The sequence below is a fragment of the Elephas maximus genome, chromosome 6 (assembly GCF_024166365.1).
Source record: "Elephas maximus indicus isolate mEleMax1 chromosome 6, mEleMax1 primary haplotype, whole genome shotgun sequence".
NCBI lineage: Eukaryota > Metazoa > Chordata > Mammalia > Proboscidea > Elephantidae > Elephas > Elephas maximus.
Window position 1 is genome coordinate 10,763,734 of NC_064824.1, and position 25,975 is coordinate 10,789,708.

Consider the following 25,975-nt stretch of genomic DNA (forward strand, 5'->3'; position numbering starts at 1 on the left):
CTAGGAGTTCTCATGTTGCTTACTTTTTTTTTTTGCCCATAATTCAGCAACTTGGGTCCTCACTTGGTATGAGTCTGTAGATGAGATCTGAGCCTCAGGATTCAGGCCTGGTAGAGCTGATATAATGCCAACCACAGCAGCCCAGGCTATGCGTGAACTTTCAGAGTACCTCCTCCCTCCATCGTTTATATCAAAAGAGAAAAGCTTATCACTGTTTGGGTTAATTTATCCCAAGATTCTGGCAGAGAAGAAGCAGTTTACCTATTGGTTCAAAACCTAGGAAACTATTATTAAGAAGACAACTGTGTGAAATTGCGATTTTTTTTTTCCCTGCTTCTAAATACCGATACATTTCGAGTGACCATATACTTGTGATATAAACATGGATTACATGCCTGCAATCTATACATATAGATATAATGATCTAAATCATAAACAAATTCTTGGTTTCTAATTTTTTTTAAGAAGGGAAATTTCACTTAAAAAAAAAAAAAAACCTAAGCATCATAGAATATACTAGAGTTATTGATAACTGAGCTTGCGGCCTGCCTTTTTAACTCTTAGCTTTATGTTCTTGAATTAGCTGCTTAACTTGAGAGCTGCACTTTCCTGTAGAAAATGAAGCTTCTTATTCAGGACTATTTGACTGATTATCTGAAATAATTACTGTCATAAGTCCAGCACACTGAAAACATTTAATAAGTGGTGAGGATGCTAACTCTATTTTACATTGGTAAATCTTTTGGGGGGAAATGGGGCAGAGAAAGGGACAGCATAGTGTATGATTTTTTCTTCCCTAAAGCCCCGAAGGAAGGCCAATAGACTGCAACTCCTTTATTAACCATGGTACTAGCAATGGCCACTTAATTCAGTATAAAGAATTATGAGGCAGTGTTTAGGCTCAGTGGGGAAAGATTGCAGCACTTGATTAATATTTGCCGAGGAAATAAGAGGAGGAAGAGTTCTGACTCTTTTCTTATCCTTGTAGGAAAAAGATTAAGAACTGGCTGTCAATATGCCATTCAATTCCAACGGGATAAAAATATAATTGAAGAACAGTTAGGGAGTGGAATTTGTAGCAACTCTTTCATGGTCTCTGGGACGTATATGTCCCAGGTATATTTTCTGCCCTTGGAGGTTTATTGGTATCATTTGAGCCATTTTAGTACATTCTGGTGTTGTGATGGATGCTGGTGCAACTGCCTAAAAAACAAGAAAGTTGATCTGCACCACATTTGAGTTTTGAGAACCATTCATATGAGGGGATGCTTCCCAGAGGAGTGATTGCATGAAACTTTTGTATCTTTTGGCTTCTGTATAGCAAGATAAGGCTTGCAAGTACGTCTACTATTTCCTTTGTGTTATTGGGAAGATATAGTTACTGACATTCAGAAATATTCAAGTAAGTGAGTTGTTTTTGGGGTGAAAATAGTTTGTGATGCACTTCTTGGGCCAGGGGACCAATATGCCCCATGAATGTGATGTGCTTCACGGAACATGGCACCCGTATATCCCACTCTAAATCAAACTGGTAACAATAATGTGCAGCAAATACAATGTTTATTTAGAATTTCATGTGTATTTTTGGAAAGTCGAGTAAGATATTTTATGGCTCAAGTGTAACAGGAAGTGTGATGAACTTCCTGGACCACGAAATTGATATGTCCCTTGCTTGCAGCTGGCACCTCATTTTTTTCAAATAGTACAAAACTTCCAACAGACAGTGATTCAGTATCTATTACATTAGTGAAAAAATATGGCATCACCAAAAATTTCCAAAAAAAAACTAATAATGATAATTCACTCGTGAAATGGATAGATTGTCAATTTCTAGATGAAAAAGGTCAGTGTAGGCTTGGAGAATATACTCATTTTGGGGCTATAACTTAAGCTGGACCTAAAGTGACAGGAGGGATTTTTATACAAATGTGAGAGACAATGAAGGCCTGGGGTATACGGATTAGTGTGCTAAAACGGGAACCCTGAGAAGTCCTTTAGAAGCCATCTGTAATTTTTCTGTCTGGGACCTCAATCTTGTCATCATCTGGCATTGCTTCTTCACCTTCCCCTCCCCGCCACATGACTCTGTGGGAGTTCCAAATTCTTATAAGACTCTTCCTCCTTCACCAGATTTGACTGAGTATGGCCAAGCAGGGCCAAACTGAGTCCCTTCCTAGGATTATCAAATATGGGATTAGAGAGAGAAAGTTTCTCTCTGTAACAGTGGAAACCCTAGGTCAGAACTCAGCAATTGGCAGCCATTTTCCCTGCCAAAAAGAGGAAAATGGAATACAGGGAGAGTGAAAGAAGTCAACCCACCGAGAAAGGCAAAGGCCAGGGAGGGAAGAATCCCTGGTCGTGTTCTAGTCGCAGGTTCAGTTTTACCTGAGGTCCATCTGTGTGCCCATATTCTCCCTGCAGTTTAAAGTCGGCCAGCTTTTGTTTGCATTCTTTAAGGCATTTCTTGTCCTTTACCTGTTGTTCTTGTTGCCTGCCATTTAGTAGGCCCCTGACGCATGGCAATCCCATGTGCAATGGAACAAAAAGTTGCCTAGTCCTTCACCATCCCCATAATGGGTTGTGAATCAGACTGTTATGATTCATAGCGATTTCATTGGCTAATTATGGGAAGAAATTGCCAGGGCTTTCTTTCCAGTCCATGTTACTCTGGAAGCTCCACTGAAACCTGTTCAGCATCATAGCAACATGCAAACCTTCACTGATGGGTGGTGGCTGCCCATGGGGTGCATTGGCCACAAATAGAACAGGAGTTGCCCTCTTGGAAGGCGAGTATTCTACTACTGAGCCACCAATGTCCCTCTTTCCTTTACCTAACCCAGAGACAAAAAATCAAACCCACTGCCATCGAGTTGACTTCAACCCCTAGCAACCCTTTAGGACAGAGTAGAACTGCCTCATAGGGTTTCCGAGGCTGTAAACTTTACAGGAGCAGACTGCCACATCTTTCTCCCATGGAGTGGCTGGTGGATTTGAACTGCCAAACTTTTGGTTAGCCGAACACTTAACCACTGTGCCACCAGGACTCCTTTTCCTTTACCTGAACCCAGAACCAAAAACCCAAACCCACGGCCGTCGAGTTGATTCAGACTCATAGCAACGCTATAGGACAGAGTAGAACTGCCTCATAGAGTTTCCAAGGAGAGCCTGGTGGATTTGAACTGCCGACCTTTTGGTTAACAGCCATAGCACTTAACCACTATGCCACCAGGGTTTCTATCCTTTACCTAGGATTGCTTAAATTCAGTTTTGTGTATTTTCAACCAAAAATCCCAAAACCAAACCCATTGCCGTTGAGTCGATTCAGACTTGTAGTGACCCTATAGGACAGAGTAGAACTGCCCCATAGGGGTTTCCAAGGAATGCCTGGTAGATTCGAATTGCTGACCTTTGGCCAGGACCATTAATATATTAATAAGTAATATAAAACTTTTTGAACCATATTTTATACACTGAAGAATGTTAAAAAAAAAAAAAGGGAATTTTTTAATTTTTTTATTTTTATGGAAGGAAGGATTTAGTATTTTCTTTCTTGGTTGTGCTCTCCATAATCTCAATGTGCACACTCATGTTGTTTTAGGTTAAATTGGATTCAGAGCCCATTCTTAGAAAGCACAAACCAAGGATCAGTTCTGTTGTTGACTGGCTGTGGTTGGAATTGTTAGCAGTGATCCACCGCCAGCAGAGCTTTTATCATCAAGCAGAGTGCAGCTACACAGGGTCGTATTCCAATCTCTGCTGCTTTACTTCTCAGCCCTGGATGCAGGTCTTAACTGAATCAGAGTGGTGCCTGCTCTGTTTACTCCAGAGAGCAGGTTTGCTGCTCAGGTGGACAACACACTCAGGAAACTGAAACCATCGAAGATGAAGCGTGACCTTTCTTAACATCTTCCAGCATATGAAGCCAAAATCAGCCCCTGTGGTAGCTACAAAAGAGTAGAAATGATCTGATTGGCATAGGTATGCTGCATAGAAAACTGAGCTTAGTCATGTGCAGACCACATCTCTCTTTCCACATATTGGGAAAATCAAACCTGTTTAAAAAAATCAAAGAAAACAAAAGCCAGTCCGTGTCACAAAGCACCTACAAGTATAAAGTCAGTTGCCATGAAGTGCATTCTAAATCCTATGACCCCACGTATGTCAGAGTGGAATTGTGCTCCATAAGGTTTTCGATGGTTGATTTTTTGGAAGTATGTCACCAAACCTTTCTTCTGAAGTGCTGCTTGGTGGACTACAACCTCCACCCTGCAAGTATAATAACAATAATTATATGAGCTAATGCTTTTTTTTTTTTAACTTATTCATGTTCTGTAAAATCGTAATTCCCACAATGATCCCTTTGTTTCTATTTTACAAATAAGAAAACCAGAACTCATAAAGACATAAATGATTTCAGATCTCACACAGCTGGAAAATGGTGACACTGGGATTTGAACATGTTGCCTCTGTGAAGAAGCTCACACTGTATGCCACCCTTTCCTCCTCCACAACAGAGGAGTCTCCATGCTCAGCTAGGAGAGTCTCTGCTTTGGTTCCTAACCCTCTGATTCTCAAAATGCAGCTCAGTTTTTGTTTTATTGCATGATGTTTGAAGTTAAAATAAAGGAAGCTTACAAAATGCCAAAGTGGCTCAGCATCCAGGGTAATCCAGGCCCTGCAGGTGTCATGTCTGTCCACGTCATTCATGGGTGCTAGAGGCCATGGTAGTAACCGCAGGAAGAAGGGCCTCCCCAGCAGTCCTTGTCTCCACAGGACAATAAAACCCTGGGGAAGTCTGGGTAATAAAACCTGCAGCGAGATTGATGAATCAGGTGTAGCCTGCGTCTTTCTTGGCTTGCCTTAGATTAGTGGTTTTTTTTTAAGTGAAATCTTTTTATTCCTCCAAATAAAATTTGAAGTCTATCCATAATACATTAATGCACTATTTGAAGTCAAAATTAAATAATTCTAAACTTCGTCTATGATGACAATGAGATGCTTTGACCCAGAGGTCACAGATTCAAGTTGCTGTCAGGCATGAGGCTTCGCATCGATTTTACTTGGCGCTTCTGTTTCAGTCCCTGACTATTGAGAAAATCTTGACTCCACAGATAAGGAGTTGCAACTGGCAAAAGTCTTGACTAGCATGCACGTCTTGTAATAGGAGATTTTTTTGTATTTTATTTTGTTAAAATTTATTTTGGGTGCAAATTTACATAACCAGACGTATACCCATTCACAATTTCTATATGGACAGTTCAATGAAGTCACATACATTGTCTACATTGTGTCACCTACCTCACTATTTCTATCCACATTGTTTCAGCATCATCAATTTAGACTCTCTACTGCTTAAAGTTCTCATCTGTGCTTTAGATTACCTGTTGTCAGTTTGAACTGACAATTGAATTATAGATAATTCTTTATAAGAGTTCAACTCTCAAGGCAAGCATTCTTTATTCGTTGAACTGAACTGTTGTTTAGTTTAACAGTAGATTCAGGGGATAGTTTCAATTAAAGTTTTAAAAATTATTTCTGGGCAATAGATTTGGGGTCTCCCTACTCTCAATGATCCAGGAAGTCTGGTTTCCAGTAACCCAAATGTCCATCAACAGAAGAATGGACATGCAAAATGTGGTACATACATACAATGGAATACTACTCAGCCTTAGAGAAAAATGAAGTCCTTGATACATGCTACAACATGGATGAACCTCAAAGACATTATGTTGAGCAAAACAAGTCAATCGCAACAGGACAAACATTGTATGGTCTCACTTACATGAAATGACAAGAAGAGGTAAGTATACAGAGACCAGTTGTTACTAGTGAGTACAGGGGTGCGTGGGCAGTGGAAGTAAAATCATTCTTTGGGAAGTAGTCAATTTTTGTCTATGGTAATGGGAAAACAGTCATCCATTAAGGGTAATGTTTACACTACCAGATCGATGTAGCTGTTATTGCTAAGCTGTACACCAGAAGGAAAAAAAAAGGGGGGGAGGGCTAAATGGCAAATAAAATTTGTAAAATATTTTATATAGTTTTACAACTACAACAGCAGCCAAAAAAAAAAAAAAAAAGGCTGCACCTGTTGATACTACTTAGGTACAACTAAAACACTTTATGGGGTTAGTTTTCTTTGTTCTAAGGTTTAGGGTCATGGCTTTGTGAGTCTATCCTCCAGTCAACTGGCCTAACATTTTTAGAGTGTCTGTGCTACCTCCTAGTTTGGTGAGTGTCACCTGGGTTCTTAAAAGTTTGCAGGCAACCAATCAAAATACAATTGGTCTCTATTCACTTGGAACAAAAGAAGAAGACCCCGGAATTAGACCTGGAAATGGACTGCTGTGTTAATTGCCTTTATAAATTATTACCTCTATTACCATGAGACGAGAAGAAATGGATGGTTCCAGGCTACCATTACTGAACATTTTGTTCCAGGATCCAATAGATGGCCCCTGATCAAAAGGAGGAAAATTTTGCAACAGAACTTCAAATTCATATCCAATAGCAGATATTTTTTCAGTAAAACTGATACAGGAGCTTTCAAAAGTAGGTGTCATTATTGATTTTAAATTTGAGAACTCTGTGCACCCTTAGAAATACAAAGTTCAGATGAATGTACAGTCGATGCTAACACTTTCTAGACTATAATTCTGATGTCATGTTTACCCATTCACTTGTTCTTGTTTCATTATTGTGCAGTGAAAAGAGCAGGTGGCAGGAAGACGGCCCTGAGTGTGGCTAGCCCCATGTAGGTGAGGCTGTGGTATAGCAGTGTGCTCCCCTCATTGCCTTACTGGGCAGACCCAGTGAGCATCCTTCCCCACAGATAACACCCTTCCACAAAGTTCACATGAATACATAGGGAGGCAGGAGAAAACATACATTAAGGTCTCTGGAGTTAGCCTGGGGCACTAGGTTGCCAACCCAATGTGTTAGATCTGAGACATAATGCATCTGAAATCCATAACACAGTAATTTAAAACTTAAAATATGCATAAAAAGCCTAAAAATAAAAAGGAAATAAAGAAAAGAAAAATCCCACAGTTTGCAAACCCCTGAATCATCTCTACCAAATGGCTCTCCACTGCAGTCTAAAAAATCAAAAAACAAAGAAACAAACAAAACAAGCTGCAGTTGAATTCATTATGATTCATGACAACTCCGTGTGTTTGAGTAGAACTGAGCTCCATAGGATTTTGAATGACTGGTTTTTTTGGAAACAGATGACCAGGCCTTTCTTCCATGTCTCTTCTGGGTGACTTGAATCAACAGTCTTTCAGTTAGAAGTGGAGCATGTTAACTGTTTGTACCACCCAGGGACTTCATGCTGTAATCTAGATTCTTGCTATTCAAAGTGTGGTCCAGGACCAGGAGCTTGGGCATCACCTAGGAGCTAATTATAAATGCAGGATCTCAGGCCCCTCCCAGACCTCCGGATTTAGAATTTGCGTTTTAACCAAAGTTTGAGAAGCATTGAACCAGATGATAGACTTGGTCCCATTCATTATGGGACCTGAATGATGACCTTAAAATTTAAGAGTAACACCATCATAATAAGCTAGAGCGTTCTACCACCAGTATATTTCCTGTTTAACCATTATATTCCAACTGAGGCTTCATCTATGTGAGGCAAAACAAAATCATGTTGGAGTCGGAAAAACAAAACCATTTACTAACTAGCGGAGGTAGAGAACAAGACCGGATTTCTCTTCCACGCAAAGGAGCCCATCCATGAGCTTGTGTTGCGTATCTTCATTCTGATAGAGCATTTCTAGGCTACTGAGACAAAAGAATTGATTAGAGAGATTTGGCTTTATCCTTTTTAGTCACACTGACCCACATCAAGCTAGTGGAGGCACATTTTCCATGTCTGTTATTTCTGGAGTAGGGGGTTTGTTTCTTTGCTTTAAAATTTGCTAGTTAGTAATAATTTGCTTTTAGTTTCATGGCCTCAGGTTGTGTCTCAAGTTAACAATATTGAAATGGATAGCCCTGACAAATTCTTCTTGGTTCTGAATGTCCTATGTCTTTGAGGACTTGCCTTTGAAAAGATCTGAGAACCTTTTTGTCATCAACTTGAGGTTTGCAGGGCAGTGTAAGAGGCGACCTTCCCATTTTGCTGTTCGGTCACCATCAAAGGCCAGTACAGGGAGACACAGTGCACTTGGTGGGTGCCTGGCTCCATACCAACCCCCCGTAGTGGGGTCCAGATCACTGACTTATGGGGCAAGCTCATTTGACCACCACTGCTGGCCCATTATCTGGGACCTTCTTAGCAAAAATCAGTAATTGATCCTCTGCTGTGAACGATACCCTGGAAAATTCGGGAAACTGACTTCTGACACTTTTCTTTTTATTCACTTGATTCCTTAATGCCTGCACCTGCTAAAATTACAACAAATTTGAATTATAATAAAGATCCAACTGTGGGGGTAAAATGGGATTATGGTAATTGTTAGAATGGAAAGGCAGAGAAATAGGTTTCAAAAGCTCTCAGAAAAGCTGTCTGACCAAAACAAGATCAATGCAGTTGGCTGCTAATGAAAGCAAACAGACAAAAAGAACACAACCTAGCTGATTTTTAATGTATGAGCTTCATTAAAAGGCTTACATTTTGAGGACTATTGAAATGGTTTGTTCTTTTGTCTCTAAGGAAAGCATATAGAAATTGAAACTGACCTTCAATGGTATAAAGAAGGGACAAGAATTCTTAAGAAGGGAGGTGACTCCATAGAGCTTACATACATTCAGACTCATTTACAGAAAACCATTTATCTGGACGTTGGGGAATTTCAAAGGCCTGCCAGTAGGTATCCTATTTATTTCAGTCTTTTATGGGGAATGGAGAAGAGGGAATTTCAACAATGAGGAAAAAATTATTTTCACAGATTTTTATATAAATGCACTGAGTATTTTTTGATGCTGACGTATCTTTTAACAGAAGATACCCCCTCAGTGAATTCACTTTGAAGGTTTTTGTTTGGGTGTGCTGTGTCTCAGCAGTACGTTCGTCTAAATGACTGCCACAGAGGGGCAGTGACGCAGGCACAGGTAACGTCCGTGCTTAGTTTTTTAGACAAAGACCTTTTCTTTTAATTTTTACAAAAGACTTTTAAAATTTATAAGGATCCATAGAGGTCCATAATGAATGATGATTGTGTATGCAAGATGGGCTTTATTCCAAAGGAGCAGAGGCTTCAGTCCTTTCATTGGTATTTCTAGAGCTCAAAGAGAGAGCAAGGGGTTGGTCAGTTAGACCTGGGTTTGAATGCTGCTCTGCTATAGCAGGTGGTCTTGAAGCTCCCTGAGCCTTGGTGGGGCTCTGCGACACACCTCGTGGGTTATTGTGAGGACTGGGTCCCAGCTACACACCCAGAACAGGCCTTATACCTCCAAGGTCCTTGGAAAACATTCCTTTAATCCGATTGCAGCGCCCACCTTTCCAGCACACCTCCCCATCCTCATCCCCCTGAACCCCCTGTCCTGTCCTGCCAGCCTCACCCTGGGCTCAGAATGTGTCATGGGATGCCTTAACTCTCTTTTTTTGGTGACCATTTCTTAGGTAGAATGAGTTTCCCTTTGCTCGATGTAGTTCAGCAGCAAAATAAAACATCAATACATGTCCATGTACATAATTCCTTTCAGTCTCATTGGAAAAGCCTTGACGGCAATGAATTTGGTTTTGGTTTAAGACGAAATAAAACAAAAAGAAAATGTGCACAGAAATACGAGGAGTCTGAGATACAACCAGTGCTTCAGGCTCTACTGTTGAAAGTCGCTCCCCAGGTGAGTTACTGGCATTTTACAGAACAGCAGGGAAGAGGACTAGAGCCTCTCCTTGGGGTAGATGGAGCAGGAGGGACTTACAAGCCATCACAGGTGCTAACACAAGTGTTTTGGTGTCCACAAGAGTGGTTTTCGTATGCAAGAAAGATGGTTTGCGAGGTTTAGTTTTTGTTTTACAGGCTCATGTTGAATGTGTTTAAGTTATAATTTCAAAATTCTGGTTCTTTAAGGTTTTTGTTCTTGTTAGTTCAGCTTGTAATATTGTATTCTATTTGTAAATCTAGGAGGTTTTAGCAATTATGTCTGAGAGACCTTTGAATAAATTTTGATCCTCTTTATGAATTTTGTTATTTAAATAGTTTGCAATATTTTAAACAATATGTATAGTTTATTTACTTTCTAAGCATTTCAGTTTACTGCATTAACAAGCTGTGTTAACAAACAATATCCCAAATGCATATAATACATAAACATCCAGAAAATGAACATTTAACCTTGGTGAACTTAATTCTATTTTAGATGTTATACTATGGAATATTTTGAGGTTTAAATTGAAATTGTTATCTTAAATATTTTAAATTGAAGTTATAAGATTCATACTCTAGCAAAAAAAAAAAAAAAAACCACTGCTGTCAAAATGACTCATAGTGACCATATTCTTAAAAATTACAAGTACAATAGAAGTATTAAAAACTATTTTTATCCTGAGGTTCACCTTTCAGCCAAAGATTAGACAGGCCTGTAAAACAAAATGAGACTAAAGGAGCACACCAGTCCTGGGGCAAGGACTAGAAGGCAGGAAGGGATAGGAAAGCTGGTAATAGGCAACCCAATGTTGAGAAGGGAGAGTGTTGACATGTCATGGGGTTATTAACCAATGTTATAAAACAATGTGTACTAACTGTTTAGTAAGAAACTAGTTTGTACTGTAAACCTTCGTCTAAAGTACAATAGAAAAAAATAATCTTTTCAAAGGTTTATTACAATCTTGCCGCAAGGGAAAAGACCCATGGCAGGCCAGCTGAAAGATTCAGTCTTGGCAGGGAACTTTTATAGGAAGAAAGTATAGTTGATTATTCCTTATTAGACTGAGGAGGGATTAAAAAAAGTCCAATGAATGATTTCTTGACACCTTGATTCCATGCAATATTGTTTAAAGGTCTTAAGTAAGACTCCTCACATGGCAGATAGCTGAGATAGGTTCTTAATCCTATTAAAGTCTCTCATAAATTTACTTAAGAGTTGTTTCTTTAAAGTCAGGAATGCTCATTTCTTTCCAGAAAGATATGAATTACATCAGTTAGAAGTATCTGTCGTAGGCCAGTTTCAGGACCATTTTTATCTTTCAGTATCATATTACTTCTTTACTCCAAAATTACCATTATGATTGTTTTGATTCTCTTAAACTTTTGATACTGAATTCAGAAATTTCTGGGATTAAAAATTATATACTTAAGGAAGATGCTTACTGACCTAAGTAATGAAGATTCGGGTGGGATCCTTGTTGGTGACCCTTGGGGTCTCCCTGACCACTATACCACCTTGTCATGTTGTTAGACCCCTTTTTCTCACCAAAAATATCTTTAAGAAATTTAAATGGAGAGCTTCAAGTTTACTAATAAGTTTCTGGAAAAAACAGGCATACTACACAAATCATACTTGGGCAAGTTACCCTCATCAAGTCACACTTTCTTCATCTGTAAAAAAGGGGAATTGATACTTTTACAGGATCATCTCAAATGTGGCTATGAGCACATGTCAGCTTCATTCCAAGTTTGTTGGCAAGGGAAAAGCATCAAGAAAGCTAAGATGAAGACTGCCACTTGGTGGAGATGTTGAAGACTAAACACAAAAAGAATATTTGGTTGAAAAGTAGAATAGTCACAAGACTGATTAATGGTTATTGAATCTTTAAATACCTGGTCAAAATAGCAAGAATCAAGGTTAGCTAGACAAATTAATTCTATTTCCCCAAAGAGACTTTGTACTCACTGACTGTCAAATGTTGTGCACAGGTTTTATCAGGAATGCTAGATGTTTTCCAAATGGAGCTCTAAGTTGCCTCATGCAAAAATGTCCTGTTTCTGTCCAATTTTTGAGACAACTTTCTAAATGTTAGGTGTGAAAGCTGTTAGGCCCCAATAATACAGCCTAGTAGCCATAAGCAATGGAAAGGAATTTCATCATTTATTTATATCCCTAAAAGGCAACCAAAGAGGATCCAACTATGTGATCCATCTTCTTTACCCCCCTTTCTCTGGGCTTTTCTCCACTCTCTAAATCAATCACTACCTGAGACTGTGTAGAAGGTCCTCTTTTCTTATCTATCCCTTAGTCACCACTTTAAAAAAAAAAAAAGGTGAGGCTCTTTTGTTTCCTCTCTTGCCCTTTATTGTAGTGCTGCTCAAGGGCAGGCAGGTAAACTTAAAGGAGTTAAGGCCAGGTAGACCATGGATAACTGAAGGCACTTATCTAAAAGGGGGCAGCTTCCCCTGACTGTTGAACAACAAAAATGTGGGTCCAATGTTCATTCAAAAACTGTTTGTTGAGTGCTCACCCTATATATTACTTTGGATACATCAAAGAAGAATCAGACAACAACCAATATACTCATGGAGCTTACATTCTTTTGGGTGGAGAAAGAAAACAAACCATAAACTTAATGATTAAGCTGGGTACCCAGTATAGGTGGGGGTAGATCAGGAATTTAGGTTTGACATGAGGTGTTTGAAATATCTATTAAATACCCAAGTGAAGATGTCAAGTTGTTGTTGTTAGGTGCTGTCAAGTCGCCTCTGACCCATAGTGACCCTAGGTACAACAGAACAAAACACTGCCTGGTCTTGTGCCATTCTCCAAACCATCGATACATTTGAGCCCATTGTTTTAGCCACTGTGTCAATCCATCTCGTTCAGGGTCTTACTCCTTTTTGATGATGCTCTAGTTGACCAACCATGTTGTCCTTCTCCAGGTGCTTGTCCCTCCTGAAAACATGTCCAAAGTAAGTGAGAGGTCTCACTGTCCTTGCTTCTGAGGAACACTATGGCTGTACTTCTTCCAAGACAGACTTTTTCATTCTTCTGGCAGTGCACGGTATATTCGGTATTCTTCATCAGCACCATAATTCAAAGGCATCAATTCTTCTCCAGCTTTCCTTATTCATTGTCCAGCTTTCACAGGCATATGAGGCGACTGAAAATACCATAGCTTGGGTCAGGTGCATTTTAGTCTTCAAAGTGAAGTGTTTGCTTTTCAACACTTCAAAGAGACCTTTTACACCATATTTGTCCAATGCATTGCATCATTTGATTTCTTGACTGCTGCTTCATGGGCATTAATTGTGGATCCAAGTAAAATGAAATCCTTGACAAGTTCAATATTTTCTCAATTAATCATGATGTTGCTTATTGGTCCAGTTATGAGAATTTATGTTTTCTTTATGTTGAGATGCAATCTATACTGAAGGCTGTAATCTTTGATTTTCTTTGGTAAGAGCTTCAAGTCCTCTTTGCTTTCAGCAAGCAAGGTTGTATCATCTGCATATCGCAGGTTGTTAATGAGTCTTTCTCCAATTCTGATGGCACATTCTTCTTCATGTAGCCCAGCTTCTCAGATTATTTTCTTGGTATAAAGATTGAATAAGTATGGTAGAAGGATGCAACCCTGTTGCACATTTTCTTGACTTTAAACCACACAATACCCCCTTGTTCTGTTTGAATGACTGCCTCTTGGTCTATATATAGGTTGCTCATGAGCACAATTAAGTATTCTAGAATTCCCATTCTTTGAAATGTTACCCATAATTTGTTATGATCCACACAGTCGAATGCTTTTGCATAGTCAATAAAATACAGGAAAACATCTTTCTGGTATTCTCTGCTTTCAGCCAAAACCCATCTGACACCAGTAATGATATCCCTCATTCCACGTCCTCTTCTGCATTGGACTTGAGCTTCTGGCAGTTCTCTGTTGATGTACTGCTACAACCACTTTTGAAGGATCATCAGCAAAATTTTATTTGTGTGTGATATTAATGATATTGTTCGATAATTTCCACATTCTGTCAGATCACCTTTCTTTGGAATGGGCACAAATATGGATCTCTTCCAGGCAGTGGCCCAGGAAGTTGTTTTCCAAATTTCTTAGCATAGATGAGTGAGCACCTCTAGTGCTGCATCTGTTTGTTGAAACATCTCGGTTGATATTAATGATATTGCTTGGTAATTTCTGCATTCAAGTAGGCAGTTAGATATATGAGTCTGGAATTCAGGAGAGAGGATTAAACTCAAAATATAAGTTTGGCAATTGCTAGCATTTAAAGTCATGAGATTTGTGTTGACTGCTGCTCCATAATCTGATTTATTTTATTTTAGGGAAGCCTGATATTCATGTTTCTTCTGTGAAACTTTCCAAATTAACAACAAACTGATTGACTGAGCCATGGTGGTGCAGCAGTTAAGCACTCAGCTGCTAACCAAGAGGTCCACAGTTCAAACCACCAGATGCTCTGAGGGAGAAAGACATGACAATCTGCTTCCATAAAGTTTAAAGCCTTGGAAACCCTATGGGGCAGTTCTACTCTGTCCTATAGGTTCACTTGAAGTCAGAATTGACTTGGTGGCAATGGGTTGGGTTCTTAGGTTTATCTTGAATCTCACTCCTTTCATGTTTTTCTCAGGCTTCATTCATTCCAAATGGAAACTTCTAAGTAGCCCCAGTTAAAGTTAACCTATTGAAAAATAACCCATCTGACTTTTCTCAAGGAAAACTGTAGAGGTCTTCTTGTTTTTGCTAATGCCAACTCACCATGCATCTGTTAGTTTGTCATACTGTGGTGGCTTGCATGTTGATGTGATGCTAGAAGCTATGCCACTGGTATTTCAAATGCCAGCAGAGTCACCCATGGTGGGCAGGTTTCATCGGAGCTTCCAGACTAAGACAGATCAGGAAGACAGACCTGGCAGTCTACTTCTGAAAATATTGTTCAGTGAAAACCTTCTGAATAGATGCAGAACATTGTCTTATATAGTGCTGAAAGACGAGCCCCTCAGGTTGCAAGGCACTCAAAAGACTATGGGGGAAGAGTTGCCTCCTCAAAGTAAAGTCAACCTTAATGACATGGATGGAGTCAAGCTTTCGAGGCCTTTATTTACTGATGGGCATGGCTCAAAATGAGAAGAAACAATTGCAAACATCCATTAATAATCAGAATGTGGAATGTATGAAGTATGAATTTAAAAAAATTGGAAGTCATAAAAAATGAAATGAAAGGCATAAAGGCATTAGTGAGCTGAAATGGACTAATATAGGCCATTTTGAATCAGACAATTACGTGATCTACTATGCCAGCAGTGACAAATAGAAGAGGAATAGCATCGCACTCATCGTCAAAAAGGACATTTCAAGATTTATCCTGAAGTACAATGCTGTCAATGACAGGATAATATCCATACACCTACAAGGAAGACCAGTTAAGATGACTACAATTCAAATTTACACACCAACTGCTAATGACAAAAATGAGGAAATTGAAGAATTTTACCAACATCTGCAGTCTGAAATTGATCAAACATGAAATCAAGATGTATTCATAATTACTGGTGATTGGAATGTGAATCTTGGAAACAAAGAAGGACTCATAGTTGGAAAATATGGCTGTGGTGACAGAAATGATGCCAGAGATCACAAGATAGAATTTTTCAAGACCAATGATTTCTTCATTGTAAATACCTTTCTTCAACAACATAAACTGTGTCTATACACTTGAACCTCAACAGATGGAAAATAAAGGAATCAAATCAACAGCATCTGTGGAAAGAGAAGATGGAAAACTTAATATCCTCAGTCAGAAGAGGGCCAGGGACAGACCATCAATTGCTTGTATGCAAGTATAAGCTGAAGCTGAAGAAAATTAAAACAAGTCCATGAGAAACAAAACACAATTTTGAGTATATCCCACCTGAATTTGGAGACCATACTCAAAAATAGATTTGACGTGTTGAACACTAATGACCAAAGACCAGACAAGTTGTAGGATGACATCAAGGACATCATACATGAAGAAAGCAAAAAGTCCTTAAAAAGACAGGAAAAAAAGAAAAGTCCAAAATGGATTTCAAAAGAGACTCTGAAACTTGCTCTTGAACATAGAGTAGCTAAGGCAAATGGATGAAATGAGGACGTAAAAGAGCTGAACAGAAGATTTCAAAGGGTGGCTCAAGATGACAAACTAAATTATTGTAAAGAAATATTCAGAGACCTGGAGTTACAAAACCAAAAAGGAAGAACATGCTCAGAATTTCTCAGACTGAAGGAAATAAAGAAAAATTCAAGCCTCAACTTGCAATACTGAAGGATTATATGGGCAAAATACTGAACAACTCAGGAAGCATCAAAAGAAGATGGAAGGAATACACAGAGTCACTGTACCAAAAAGAATTGGTTGTAATTCATCCATTTTAGGAGGTAGCATATGATCAAGAACCAATGGTACTGAAGGAAGAAGTCAAAGCTGCACTGAAGGCATTGGCAAAAATCAAGGCTCCAGGAATATACAGAATACTGACTGAGGTGTTTCAACAAACGGATGAAGCACTGGAGGTGCTCACATGTCTATGCCAAGAAATTTGGAAGACAGTTACCTGACCAAACAACTGGAAGAGATCCATATTTGTGCCCATTCCCAAGAAAAGTGACCCAACGGAATGTGGATATTATTGAACAATATCACTAGTATCATACTCAAGTAAAGTTTTGCTGATGATAATTCAAAAATGATTGCAGCGGAACATCGACAAGAAACTGTCAGATTTTCAAGCTGGATTCAGAAGTGAACTTGGAACTATGGATGGATGTCATTGCTCGTGTCAGACGGATCTTGACTAAAAGCAGAGATTATCACAAAGATGTTCCCCTGTGTTTCATTGACTATACAAAGGCAGTCGACTGTGTGATTATAACAAATTATGGATAACATCGTGAAGAATGGGATTTTCAAAACGCTTAATTGTACTCATGAGGAATCTGTGCATAGACCAAGAGGCAATCATTCAAACAGACTGAGGGGATACTGCATGGTTTAAAATCGGGAAAGGTGTGTATCAGGATTGTATCCTTTCACAGTATTTATTCACTCTGTGTTCTGAGAAGATAATACAAGAAGCTGGACTATATGAATAACAACGTGGCATCAGGATTGGTAGAAGAAAACTCATTAATAGCCTGTGATATGAAAATGATACAACCTTGCCTGCTGAAAGTGAAGAGGACTTGAAGCAATTACTGATGAAGATCAAAGACTGTAACCTTCAGTATGGACTACACCTCAACATAAAGAAAACAAACATCCTCACAACTGGACCAATGAGCAACATCATGATAAGTGGAGCAAATATAAATGTTGTCAAGGATTTCTTTTTACTTGAATCCACAATCAATGCCCATGGAAACAGCTGTCCAGAAATCCAATGACATATTACACTGGGCAAATCTGTTACAAAAGACCTCTTTAAAGTGTTGAAAAGCAAACATATCACTTTGATAATTAAAGTGTGTCTGACCAAAGCCATGATATTTTCAATTTTCTCATATGCTGGACAGTGAATAAGGAGGACTGAAGAAGAATTGATGCCTTTGAATTATGGTGTTGGTGAAGAATAGTGAATATACCACAGACTAACAGAAGAATGAACAAGTCTGTCATTGAAGAAGAACAACCAGAGTGCTCCTTGGAAGCAAGGATGGGAAGACTTCATCTCACATACTTTAGATATGTTATGAAGAAGCATCAGTCCCTGGAGAAGGACATCATGCTGGGTAAAGTAGAGGGTCAGAAAAAAAGAGGGAGACCCTTAATGAAATGGACTGATACAGGGGCTGCCACAATTGGCTCATGCATAACAAGAATGATGAGGATGGCGCAGGGCCGGGCAGTGTTTCATCATGTTGGATATAGGGTTGCCATGAGTCGGAACCGACTTGATAGCATTTAACATCAGCAATGCCAACTCTGTGTTTTGCTGAAAACATGCCTCCAGGATGCTTCAAACTAATTTGTGCACTCAGAAATGTCTGCCACTTGGTCTCCCATTCATGTATATCAATACTTTCCCTTTCTTGCAGCAGTTTTTTCAGAGACTGTCTCCCCTGCTGCGTATCAGGCTTTAAGGAGAAATCTTTTGTTTCTTCACATTTCCTTGTTTATTTTCACACAACAAACGACAAACCACAAAGCAACAATCTTGAGGCTGGAACCAGATACATCTGTTGGCAGGAGCCTGATGACTAAGTAGGTCTGTGGACCACTCTGGATGGTTCTTCTTCCACCTCACTTCTGACCTGGATTATCCATAACCCTGCTAGCCACGACCCATCTCCTTCAGAAGTTTGATTTGGCGGTAGATCATAAATTCTCATACTATAATAATTTTTGTCCCTGTTACTTTTTTTTCTTTCCCTTCTTGAATCTTCTCTGCCCTTCTTTCAACCTCCCCTTGCGTTGTCCTAAGACCACTCTGCTTTAGTGCAGAAGTAAAACAGATTCCAATGTGTCTGCCGTGCTAAGTCTTTGCTGAGACACATCACCATGCTAGCTTGGAGAAAACCATTGTGTTCATGCTGAAAGATTTCTTAGGACACCAGAGGGACTCACTTCCATCCAGATCCAGTTATGTGTGCATAGCCATATCATTAGGACGTTACAAGGTAGGTGTCTAGCGTGATTATCTCATAATACCTGGAATTAAGGGTCTTAGCCTAAGATCATAGCAACCTTCACACTTAATGGACAATTTTCACTTCAGTAGCTCTACACTGCCCCTTTTCTGGGTTCAAGCCTCAAGTGCTCAGTTTATGCCAAGTACAGAAAAAAACAAACAAACAAACAAACAAACAAACCCGCCCCCCACCCCAGTGAAAGAAACAAAACACCAGTTAAAGTGAACTGGTTAAAGGACATGGAAATGATAATTGTAAAAGTGCCCTTTTTCTATAAGCAAATAGGGGTCATATATCTTTTTATTTTGAGTGTCTCCTTTACAGGTGAGCTCTGCTAATCCCTGTGTGCATTGCCCTAAAACGAACCAAGCTCTAAGGTGGCCCTACAGCTCCGTTCTTTCTTTTTTTTCTTTCTGAGAATATTAGATTTTCTCTTATCTGAGTACTTTTTTTCCCTTAAGAAATACGTCGTTGGTTTTCTGAGTGACAATAGACAAACGAATTTCTGCCCTACGTTTTCAGCGGTAAATTGTGTTTATGAACACGCACTCCAGGGCCTGTGAGAGTCTTTATTAAAGATCCGTTCAAAGTGCCAGTCTTACATCCTTCCCCAAGATCCCTCCCCCTATGCGCCCAAACTCGTTTGGCAATACTGACTTTTTAACAAAATGTAGATTATAGAAAAAAAAAAAAGTGGTTTTGTTTCTTTTTGTAATCACAAGATGCTGCTTTATAAGATCTTCATTTGTTAAAATTCTATTAGTAGAAAGTAACAGAATTCCCCAAATCTGAACTGGAATTGGATTGAGCGGGGTAGGGGTTTCCTTGAAAGAGCCCTGGTTATCTCACAGACTTGGATGCCGATTAAAACAGCCAGGCCCCTGGAAGTTTCAGAGTGCAGCGAAGCCTCGAGGACAGCAGGACCAGTCACATAAATACTGCCAAGCTCTCCCTTTCTCCTGTCTGCCTCGTGCTGTATGTCAGCATTTTCTTCTTCTTTCTTTCACTGCAGAAAAGGTTTCTTGTCATGGCTGATACATGTTCACGGAGAAATCCTGAATTTTCTATTTTGTACCTTCCGCCACCAAAGAAAGGCTGATCTAAACTTTCTTGATGCCAAATACAAAACACTAGAGGCTAAGCACCTACTGGCCTGGTTGTGCTCAGCTTTCCATCACTAAGGCAATTCCTTTTTGTTAAGTGAGGCATGGAGGAGGAGAGAGGTGATGAATGCCATTATTGCCCAGTCCTAGAATCTGTGACCAGGAAGGGAACTTATGGGAGAAATTGGAAGCTTCAAAAAAAAAAAAAAAAAAAAGACGAAAAAACTGGGGAGGGAGTTTTCAGAAGCAGAGAGAGGCTAAGATGCAAAAGTAAAAGACTGTGGGGATAGGTGGACGTTCAAAGCAGTGCTACCTTTGGGCTTTCCCAGAGGCAGGTTTCATTACTGCAGTTTTATATATAGATGAGGGCATTAAGACTGTGTTTAGGCACCTTTCCTAGAGCACAGGGACCCCATCACGGAAAGTCATGGCTAGCTGGGTGTGAGAATCTGGAGGATGGGAGAATTTGTAATAGGGAGGGGACTGCTCTTTGCTTGGTTGGTTGTTTGATTTTTGTGAACACACTCCATAGCAAAAGTATTGTGTCTTTTTGCTTTCCATTCTTTAAGCCAGTTTTGGATCCTGTGGAGTTATCTGCGTGCTTTTCCCAAACATCAGCCCTGTCAGCACTATTGTATGTTTGCTGTGCTGAGCAGAAAATGTCTAATAATATGTCTGAGCATATGCAGGAAGATTAGTTTCTAAACTTTGGAACAACCATTGCTGGAGGGTTTCTTTCCTACCTCTTTTGGGCATTTAGGGTGAACCGTTTACTTCTGGGGGCCTTGCATTCTCAGCTGCCTCACAATGAGCCCTTTAACTGTGTTGTGTGCTTGCCTACCCCATTGCTATGCTCTCTTTAAATCCATGGTATCTTTTTCTTTTTTCCTTTTTTTGTCTCAAACTCACTGTAAAGATTGTTTTCAAGAATTCAGATATTTACTATTGCTTTTATTTTTTTCTTATGGTATATATATATATAACAAAGCATTGTCTATCTCAACCATTTTTCTGTGTACAATTCAGTGACATTGACTACATTCACCATGGTGTGCAACCATCACCACTATCCATTTTCAAAGTTTTTCATCATTCTTAACAGAAACAAAATATATTGCTTTTACTTTTAATTTTATTCACTACATTTATCTATGATTTGCAAGCTTATCTCTCAGAGCCAACAATGCCTGCAGTGTAAAGATTTTAAACCTCATATGTAAGAGATGGGAATCCTGGTGGCCCAGTAGTTAAGAGTTATGGCAAGCTACAGCTGCTAACCAAAAGGTTGGCAGTTCAAATTCACCAGCCACTTCTTGGAAACCCTATAGGGAAGTTATACTCTGGCCTATAGGGTAGCTATGAGTCAGAATTGACTAGATGGCAACTTTTTTTTTTTTTAATGTTTCATAACTTGCTTTTTCACTTAATCTAGTCCCAGTCTCTTATATTATTTTGTATTGGCCTTATGATATCCTATTACTTTCATGTAATACAAATTACCTAGGGAATTTTCTAGTGTTCGGCACTTATTTCCTGATTATGATTAATACTATTATGAATAACACGTATGTATTGTTTTCCTATTTTGAATTATATCATTAAGATATGGCCATTTAGGTGTGATTGGCAGGCCAGATTATATGAGCATTTTAGAGAGTTCTGAATGTGTATGGTGAAAATATTTTCTGGAATAGCCATACTGTTTTGAACAAGAAGTAATGACTGTGTTTTAATGGTACCATTGACATATTTTAAAATGACAGAATTTCCTTTCATATTGAATGAGTGGGTATGATTTTTTCAAATTTTAATATTTCTTTTGTGTAGTTTAAAATAAATTTCTGGCTGTCCCCCAGATGGGAAACATGGGGCAGTGACCTCAATTATTTCCCCTTGTCCTCTTACTATAAACATGCAAAACCTTTTAAAAATACAAAATTAAAATCTTTAAAACATTTTGTTTATGGTAAATAAAAAGCTTGATAGATTCTGACTACTTTAAATGAACCTTAAGTCAATTAGAATTTGCCCCAACTTAATTACCTAAATCAGCTCTGACATGTACCTTGTAGCAGTGGTAGGTAGGACCCACCTCTTATGACAAAACCATAGTGCGGTTTTGATGTCATCCAAGAGTGACTCAGGTACAGTAGTGAATCAGTTTTTATCATTAATAGTACAATTGGATTTTGATCTGTTTATTTTGACTGATTTGGTTCATTGTGTTTGCGTTTGCTTTATCTTCCATTAGGTGTCTGCCAAACTATTGCGAACATGGAGGAAGCTGTTCCCAGTCCTGGACTACCTTTTACTGTAACTGCAGTGACACAGGTTACATGGGGGCCACTTGCCATAACTGTAAGTAGAGTCATGGTTTGACCACAGTGGAATGGGCAAACCGCTGGAATACAAGTGTTAACTTCAGGATTTATTTAGCATAGGTTGGGCAATTTTACTTCATTTATTCAACAAGTGTTTCTTGAGACAGTGTTATATGCCACATTTCTGTGGTAGCATGGATGGGAGGATACACAGATAAAAACCATATCCTTATGGAGCCTACAACCCACCAGGAAGACAGACAGGAAATTAGATACTTTCAATATAGTGATATTAGTGTTGATGTAGAGACAAGACAGGAAGCTGTAGGAGCACAAGAGGGATCTAACAAGTGAAATGATATTGTCTGGAGAAGCTAAAGTATGTGCTGTAAGAAACAACCTAGCATCTCAGTTGCTTAAATATCAAATGGATATGTTATGCTGCCCACATTCTGAGCCCTATGCTATCAGAAGCCCCATCACCTAGAATGTCACCATGTCAGGGAGAAGGAAGCTCAGGGAAGCATGTGCTAGCTGCTAGCTTTTAAAAGCTTCTACCAAGAAATAGCAAATGTTACTTCCACTCATATTTCAAATAAAGTCCACTTTATTCCAATAAATTCACGTGGCCACATCCAACTTCACATGTCTGTGAGTTTGTCATACTGTGGGTGCTTGCGTGTTGCTGTGATGCTGGAAGCTATGCCATTGGTATTCAGATACCAGCAGGATCACCCATGGAAGACAGGTTTCAGGCAAGCTTCCAGACTAAGACAGACTAGGAAGAAGGACCCGGCAGTCTAATTCTGAAAAGAATAAGCCAGTGAAAACCTTATGAATAGCTGTGGAACATTGTCTGATATAGTGCCCGAAGATGAGCTCTCCCAGGTTGGAAAGTACTCAAAGGACAACTTGGGAAGGGCTGCCTCCTCAGAGTAGTGCTGACCTTAATGATGTGGATGGAGTCAAGCTTTCAGGACCTTCATTTGCTTATGTGGCACTACTCAAAATGAGAAGAAACAGCTGCAAAGATCCAACTCCTAAAGGGGGTAAAATGCAATCTTATCATGGGGCCTGAGAGCACCGAAGTGGAATCTTGGTGGTAAGCATTCACAACTGCCTATAATTCCTGGGGAGTTGGAGAGGGTTCACAGACAAGACTTGATCTGATTTTGAAGTAGGAATATGGTGAGAAAAAAAAGGATGTTCAGAACCAAAGGAAAAAAAGGAGGCATTGAAAAATAGTGGTTTTCTATGGAAACTCTGAATCTGAAAGTGGTTCCGCAAAGGTGGGGGCTCCTCACTATGAGGTGTGATGAGAAAGGAGCCAGGGGAGGAAGGCAGGACTGGAGCACACATAGACTCAAAGGGTGAGGAATAAAAATAACTGTAGAACATGAACCCTGATCCACATATTGTATAATCTTGTTGGATACACCAAATCAAACATGCCAAAGTAGAGACAGCTTAGCAGTTAGATAATTCAATGGGAAATGAATTGTAAGTATAATTCAGAGACAGCCATAATCTAAAGGTGATGGCTGTAGGAGTAGATTTCATGGAAAATATGAAACTTGAAACTGACTTAGAAGGTGGACATGCGAAGGACCTTCTAGAAAAAGATAAGAGTTGAGCCAAGACAATCCTCTGAGACCAATTTATAGCAATAGATGCACACATTTAAAAAGAAGAAAGGGGCAAAATCAAAACATTAGCTACATAGCTCAAACAGAAAAAGGACAGCAAAACAAACAAAAAAACCCACAGCCACCAGAAGAAAGGAAATAATAAAGATCAGAGCAGAAATAAATGAAACAGAAAAATGATGGAAATAATCAACAAAACCAAAAGTTGGTTCTTTGAAAGAATCAACAAAATTGACAAACTACTGGCCAAACTGACAAAATAAAAACAGGAAAGGACACAAATAACCCAAATAAGAAATGAAATAGGGGACATTACAACAGAACCAACTGAAATAAAAAGGACCATAACAGAGTATCATGAAAAACTACACTCCAACAAATTTGAAAACCTAGAGAAAACGGACACATTTCTAGAAACATACTGCCTACACAAACTAACACAAAATGATGTTGAAAATCTAAACAGACCGATAACAAGGGAAGAGATTGAAAACGTAATTAAAAAAAAAAAAAAAAACTTCCAACAACAAAAAACAGCCCTAGCGCAGATAGCTTCCTTGGAGAATTCTATCAAACATTCTGAGAAGAGCTTACACCAGCACTACTCAAACTATTTCAGAAGATAGAAAAGGAAGTGATACTTCTTAATTCATTGTATGAAGCCAGCATAACCCTGATACCAAAACCAAAGACACCATAGAAAAAGAAAATCACAGACCAATACCTCTCATGAATATATATGCAAAAATTCTCAACAAAATTCTAGCAAATAGAATTTAGCATCATATCAAAAAATAATATACCACAACCAAGTAGGATTCATACCAGATATGCAGGTATGGTTCAACATTAGAAAATCAATCAACTTAATTCACCACAGAAACAAAAGAAAAGAATCACATGATCATCTCAATTGATGCAGAAAAGGCGTTCGCCAAAGTCCAACACCCAATCTTGATAAAGACTCTCAATAAAATAGGTATAGAAGGGAAATTTCTCAATATAAAAAAGGGCATCTATGCAAAACCAATGGCCAACATCATTCTTAACGGGGAGATGCTGAAAACATTCCCTTTGAGAACAGGAACAAGACAAGGTTGCCCTTTATCACCACTCCTATTTAACACTGTGCTGGAAGTCTTAGCAAGAGTAATAAGTCAAGAAAAAGAAGTAAAAGGCATCCAGACTGACAATGAAGGAACTAAACTGTCCCTATTTGTGGATAATATGATAATATACATAGAAAACCCAAAAGACTCCAGGAGAAACTACTGGAACTAATAAGAAGATTCAGCAGAGTCACAGGATACAAGATAAACATACAAAAATCAGTTGGATTCCTATACACCAATAAAGAGAATGGTGAAAAGGAAATGAGGAAAACAATACCATTTATAATAGCTCCTGAAAAAATAAAATAGGAATAAATCTAACCTATACAAAGAAAACTACAAAACGCTACTGCAAGAAACCAAAAGAGAGCTACATAAATGGAAAAACAAACGATGCTCATGGATAGGTAGACTCAACATTGTAAAAATGACAATTCTACCTAAAGCAGTTTACAAATACAATGTAATTCTGATCCAAACAGCAAGAACATTCTTTAAAGAGATCGAAAAACTAATCATTCACTTTATATGAAAAGGGAAGAAGCCCCGGATAAGTAAAACATGACTGAAGAAGAATAAAGTAGGAGAACATGCACTACCTGACATCAGCTCCTACTATACAGCTATGGTAGTCAAAACACCCTGTACTGGTACAAGAACAGATACATTGACCAATGGAACAGAATTGAGAATGCAGACATAATTCCATTCACCTATAGTCACCTGATCTTAGACAAGGGCCCAAATTCTGTCAAATGAGGAAAAGATCATCTTTTTAACAAATGGTGGTGGCAAAACTGTATGTCCATCTGCAAAAAAATGAAATAGGACCCATACCTCACACCATATACAGAAACTATTTCAAAATGGACCAAAGACCTAAATATAAAGCCAAAAACTATAAAGTTCATAGAATAAAAAATAGGACCAATGCTAGAGGCCCTAATACGTGATATTAACAAGATACACACCGTAACCAATAACACAAAAACTCTAGAAGATAAGCTAGATAACTGGAATTTTCTAAAGCTTAAACACTTATGCTCATCAAAAGACTTCACCAAAAGAATAAATAGAGAACCTACATACAGACTGGGAAAAATTTTTTGACTATTGCAAATCAGACAAAGGTCTAATCTCTAAAATCTACAGAAAAATCTAACACCTCTACAACAAAAAGGCAAGTAATTCAATTAAAAAATGAGCAAAGAAAATGAAGAGACACTTCCCCAAAGAAGACATTCAAGTGGCCAACAAACACGTGAGGAAATGCTCAAAATCGCTA

The 25,975-nt window shown here is 38.8% G+C and overlaps 1 protein-coding gene across 1 annotated transcript in view; it reads left to right on the forward strand.

Annotated features, from left to right (window-relative positions):
• Positions 1 to 25,975, forward strand: part of CNTNAP5 (contactin associated protein family member 5) — a 1,201,383-nt gene that overhangs the window by 652,966 nt on the left and 522,442 nt on the right. The window contains exon 11 of the mRNA XM_049889068.1: positions 21,863 to 21,969. Coding sequence (XP_049745025.1) covers positions 21,863 to 21,969 — 107 coding nt within the window. The remainder of the gene's footprint in view (positions 1 to 21,862; positions 21,970 to 25,975) is intronic.